Source organism: Onychomys torridus, chromosome 1 (assembly GCF_903995425.1).
Source record: "Onychomys torridus chromosome 1, mOncTor1.1, whole genome shotgun sequence".
NCBI lineage: Eukaryota > Metazoa > Chordata > Mammalia > Rodentia > Cricetidae > Onychomys > Onychomys torridus.
The window spans coordinates 164,878,300-164,884,174 of NC_050443.1; the positions used below are offsets into that span (position 1 = coordinate 164,878,300).

The 5,875-nt window shown below is 50.9% G+C and overlaps 1 protein-coding gene across 1 annotated transcript; it reads right to left on the reverse strand.

Moving 5' to 3' along the window:
• Nucleotides 1-4,980: 4,980 nt before the first annotated feature.
• Nucleotides 4,981-5,604, reverse strand: C1H10orf95 (chromosome 1 C10orf95 homolog). Its single transcript, XM_036179244.1, has one exon. The coding sequence runs from the start codon at nt 5,602-5,604 to the stop codon at nt 4,981-4,983; it is 624 nt and encodes a 207-aa protein (XP_036035137.1).
• Between the last annotated feature and the right edge of the window lie 271 nt (nt 5,605-5,875).

Here is a 5,875-nt window from a genome sequence, read left to right on the forward strand (position 1 = left end):
AGGACTTCCACTTAGCTTTCAGGGCTGATCTTCCACGGCTCTCTCATGGACGAGAACCTGCTGCTGCTCCTGCTGCTGCTGCTGCTGCTCCTCCTGCTGCTGCTGCTGCCGCCACGCTCTCACCCCTGCTGTCTCCTTGGGTTACCTCTTCCCCATGCCTGCCTAGCAGAGTCTTATTTGTCCTTTGGAGACTCTCTCAACTTTGCAACAGTGCACAGATTCCCCATGCTCCTTCCCATAGGGGGCAGATTCATAAGCCCTTTACCCCGGAAGTGTCTGCCCAGTGTTCTCCACTTGATAGTTCCCTCAATAAACATGCCTTGCATTTTTTGTAAGTGTCTCATGTAGGAAGAGGAAGTTTGACCTAGAGGTTAAAGTCAGTCAGATTACATTCTCATTTTGTAACCTATATAGGACTATGTCAGACTTGTGTAAATAGAAATAATAATTATATCCACATCGAAGTTTTGTGAGCACAAACTTTGGTGAGCCGATAAATATCTGCACAGGGCTTTAGCATAACGCCTGGCATAGAGCAAGCTCTCAGAAGTGTGGGAGACTGAGACTGGGAGAGTATGGATCTTATCCCATTCCTTTAAAAGATACTTGTTTATTTGTTTAGTGTGTGTGTGTGTGTGTGTGTGTGTGTGTGTGTGTAGGTAGGTGCATGCATGCTATAGCATGAGTGTGGAGGTCGGAAGACAACTTGGGGGAGTTGGCTCCCTCCTACCTCGTGGGTCCCAGGTCCTGAACTCAGGTCGTCAGGCCTCAAGCACCTTTTCTAGCTGAACCATCTCTCTTTTTTATTTGTTTTTATTTTTATTTTATTTATTTATTTTGTGTGTGGAGCTGAGGATCAAACCCAGGGCCTTGCGCTTGCTAGGCAAGCACTCTACCACTGTGTAGCTTTGCACCTTTCCTGGAACTTGCTCTGTAGCCCAGGCTGGCCTCGAACTCACAGAGATCCGCCTGCCTCTGCCTCCCGAGTGCTGGGATTAAAGGCGTGCGCCACCACTGCCCCCACCCCCTTTTTTTAATTTAATTTTTTTGGGGGGAGCATTTCGAGACAGGGTTTCTCTGTGTAGTCCTGGCTGTCCTGGAACTCGCTTTGTAGACCAAGCTGGCCTCGAACTCACAGAGATCCGCCTGCCTCTGCCTCCCAAATGCAGGGATTAAAGGCGTACGCCACTACTGTCTGGTTTGGCTGAACCATCTTGCTAGTTTCTTGCTCAATTTTTTTTTTCTTTAAGTAGATGGGCATTATCCAACGGTAAGTGCCATTGCCAAATAAAGTGGGACTTGAAATTTATCTGTCAGTCCTTGCTGTGTGATGGGCTCCACACCTGATCCTTGGGTTGAGTGATGCCAGGGCAAGGCCAGGAGAAGGCAGCTGTGAGGCTCAGGGCTTGTTTGCTCAGGTCCTCCCAGCAGCTGGGAGTTCTGTATTTCCACTACCACGTGATCTTGGATGAATATCCTCTTGTAATCTCGAGTCCTGACAGAATGTAAATTGAGCCAGGGAGCCTTGAAGAGCAAATGCCCTGTAAGGTCTCAGGCAATCCGGGTGTTTTATGAGTCCTGTGCTTTAAGAGTGAGGTTCAAAGAGATCAAACAAGGAAGCTTTCAGCTCCCTGTGGGGCTGGGAGTGGAGCATGGTGCTGGGCTCTGCTGAGTAGCAATGTCTGTCTCTAAAACCCTCTAGTAGGAGGAGCCTTCCTCCCGCGCATGCCGGGGAGAGGAAGTTCCCAACCAGCTCCTAAATCATGACTCGGAGACTTATTATTAGTTATGAATGCTCAGCCTTAGCTTATGCTTGCCCAACTAGCTCTTATAACTTAATTTAACCTGTTTCTCTTCATCTCTGTTTTCCTCAGGCTTCTACCTGTCTTTCCTTCTGTATGCCCCACTTTCCTGCTTCCTCTGGGTCTGGCTGGCAGACAGCTGCCTGGCTGGCTCCGGGCATCTCCCTCTTTCTCCCCTGTTCTCGTCTCTCCTCTCTCAAGCCTAGATTCCTCCTCCTTATTAGTCTCTGTCCCTGCCAGCCCTGTGTATCCCTCCTCTGCATCGCTATTGGCCATTCAGCTTTTTATTAGACCAATCAGGTGCCTTAAGCAGGCAAGGTAAAACAGCAACACATCTTTACTTAATTAAACAAATGCAGCATAAACATGACATCTTTGCCTAGTTAAACAGATAGTCCACAACAGGATATTTTTAATTTTTGCATACACACACACACACACACACACACACACACACACACACATGGCATACATACTTCTGGAAGTCAGACAACAGTTTTTGGTAAGTAGTTCTCTCCTTCCACCAAGTAGATTCTGGGGCTAGAACTCTGACGGCAAACAATCCTACCTAATAAACTGTTTCCCCAGCCTCTGATTTTATCTACTTCTATTTGATGTGTATGAGTGTTTTGTGCACCATTTGTATGTGTAATGCCCTCCAACACCAGAAGAGGGCATTGGATGCCCTGGGCTCTCTTTCCCCACTCTTCTTTCAGGACAGTCTTACTGTGTATCCCCAGCTGGCCTCCACTCCTTTGTAGGACCCAGCTGGCCTAGAACTCATAGAGATCTAGCCCTCAAGTGCTGGGATTACAGGCATGTGTCTCCAACAGCAGGCTCAAATCACTCTTTGAAATAAACGAGGTTTTCCACATAATTTTGGTGAGCTCCACATCAACATAACATGTTCTCTGCACTGTGCTCCTTTCCCCTCTTCTTCCCTCTGTCTTGGTCCAGACACTTGAAGCCTTTCCCACACACCCTCACCCCCATTGCTGATGATCTGCCCTGTTCAGTAAACATGCCCCGCTATGGCTTTCACTTATGCCCTGTAATTGCCCCTGGCTTCACAATTCCAGGAGAGCCAGAGCTACACAGAGAAACTCTGTCTTGGAAAAACAAACAAACAAATTATATTCCTTTTTCTCCCAAATCCCTTCCATTATTTCCATTTTTCTTTTTATTACATATTTTACTTTTGTTTTGTTTTGTTTTTTTCCAGACAGGGTTTCTCTGTGTAGCTTTGAACTCACTCTCTAGACCAGGCTGGCCTGAAACTCAGAGATTCCTCCCTGCCTCTGCTTCCTGAGTGCTAAGGATTAAAGGTGTGTGGCACCATGCCTAGCTTTTTGCCAGAGGCCTTTTCTTTTTGTTTTTTGATATTTTAGTTATTCTTATTCATTTATTTAGTGTGTGTATGTGTATGTGCGTGTACCAATTGGACCTGAATTCCAATTTCAACACCGATGTGGAAAGCATATGCCGACGGTGGTGGCGCACGCCTTTAATCCCAGCACTCTAATCCCAACACTCGGGAGGCAGAGGCAGGTGGATCTCTGTGAGTTCAAGGCCAGCCTGGTCTACAGAGTGAGTTCCAGGAAAGGCGCAAAACTACACAGAGAAACCCGGTCTCGAGAAAAAACAAAAACAAAAAAACAAAAGCTGGGCACAATGGCGGATGCCTATCATCCGGGCCCCGGAGTGTGAGAAGAGGACGGAGACTGTTCCCGCTGGTTCTAGCCTATCTGTAAGCCCTAGGTTCCAGTGAGAAACCTTGTTTCAAAAAAAAAGGGGGGGGATTGGAGCTGAAGAGATGGCTCAGTGGTTAAGGGCACTGACTTTTCTTCCAGGGGACTTAGGTTCAATTCTCAGCACCCACCTGGGCTAAGGCGTGGGGCCTGGAGAGACGGCTCACAGCAACACTGCTTTTTTTTTTTTTTTTAATGATTTATTTAAGAACAGTGAGTTTGAGGCCAGTCTGGTGTACAAAGCGAGTTCCAGGACAGCTAGGGGCTGTTATACAAAGAAACCCTATCTTGGGGGCTGGAGAGAGAGCTCAGTGGTTAAGAGCACTGGCTGCCCTTCCAGAGGACCTGGGTTCAATTCCCAGCACCCACATGGCAGCTCACATCTGTCTGTAACTCAGTTCCCAGGAAACCTGACACCCTCACACCAATGCACATAAAATAAAATAAAATAAAATAAAACAAACTATTTTTTAAAAAAAAGGTTAAGAAGGGTTGGGGATTTAGCTCAGTGATAGAGTGCTTGCCTAGCAAGCGCAAGACCCTGGGTTCGGTCCTCAGCTCTGGCAAAAAAATAAAATAAAAAGAAACCCTAAAAGAAAACAAAAAGTTAAAAGAATGACATTCCTCTAAACATCTAGATAGCCTAATTTTATGTGTTTTGTTGTTGTTGTTGTTGTTTTGTTTTGTTTTTATTTTTATTTTTTATTTTTTTCCGAGACAGGGGTTTTTCTGTGCAGCTTTGTGCCTTTTTCCTGGAACTCATTTGGTAGCCCAGGCTGGCCTCGAACTCACAGAGATCCACCTGCCTCTGCCTCCCGAGTGTTGGGATTACAGGCGTGCGCCACCACCGCCGGACAATTTTATGTTTTACAGCTGTGATAGTTGAGGGGCTGGGCGACACATGGCTAGGAAAATGTCAGAACCCGCTCTAAGCTAGCTCGCTGGTGACATTTCCCAGTTCCTCCCACACTCCAAAAACCACCCTAGGTCTCTGGATAGTGAGTCCAGGCAGACAAGTCTAGAAGATTGTCAACTGCACACTGCAGAGGGGCTCAGGAGCAGGCCCGGGGGGGTCAGGGTACGCACGGGGTAAAGGCTCGCGGCGTCACAGGATGGCAAAATGCCCCCTTGCGAACATAAAAACGATCTCGAGGTGGACACTGGACTTCGCTCACTTCTTTACTTCCCCTTCCAAGCTAGGGAGAGGGGTGTTGCAGCGCAAGGGAGAGAGGAAGTGGGGCCCACACAGACTGCTAAGGAGGGAGGGGAGAAGCAGCCAGGTGCTGCTTTCACCCCAAGACCTTCTAGACGGAAACCCCTTCTCTCCTTTCCCGCACGGTCCAGCAATAACGCCAAACAAATCGTAGCTCGGGGACAGAAGTGGGGGAGGGGGCAGGGAGTGCTGCAGGCGCGCAGGCGCGGTGCGGAGCTCAGCGCAGACCTTGCTTTTTCTTGGGGCGGCTAGGCTGCGCCGCCTCCGGAGCCGCCCGGCTGTCCCCGCTGTCCCCATCGCCGCCACCGGCCGGCCGGCGTATCACGCGCCGCGCCACGCGGTATTCGGGCTCGCCCACGCGCGGCGAGGCCCGCAGCAGGAACTGGCCGCCGCGCTGGGTGACGCGCACGTCGGTGCGTGGGTAGGTGCCGTACACGCGCCGCAGCTGGCGGCGCACCGCATCTGGCAGCGGCAGGGGCGGCCCCCTGGTGCGCTCCACGCGTCCCCACCGCAGCTGCAGCTGCAGGCTGCTGCCCTCGGGCCACTGCACCCAGCGCTCGGCGTCCGGCGCAGGCTGGAATGGTGCAGGCTCGCGGGCCGCGGGGAACGACGAGCCGGGGGTCGCGGCACCCGGCGGCGGGAAGGCCCACCAGGGCGGCGTGGAGGCCAGCGCCGCACCCGCACTATGGAAGCAGTGGAATTCACGCGGGGCCGGCCGGCTGCAGAAGTTGTGGGTCTGGATGGGCGGCAGCAACAGAGGGGCGGGCAGGTAGGTGTAGGTGAGGGTCTGCAGCCGAGGCCAGACGCCCTCCCCGGGCGGCAGGCAGGCGTAGGAGTACATGGCCTGAACCTCAGGTGGCGAGCATTTTTACTGGGTCCAGACCTGTGGTGGATGGATACATAATTCTTAACCATCATATGTCGCTGGACTCCTGGCTCATGGCCTGGGTCTTGCGTGACTGTCTGATGGCTTTGAGAAACCTTTCCTGAGTCAGGCATTCACCTCCCCACCTCCTCATTCCAGGTCTGTCCAAAGAGTGCCTAATATATATATACAAAGCCCAGGGTTCTAGCCCACCACACACATAAACTGGGTGTGGTGGACCCTGCCC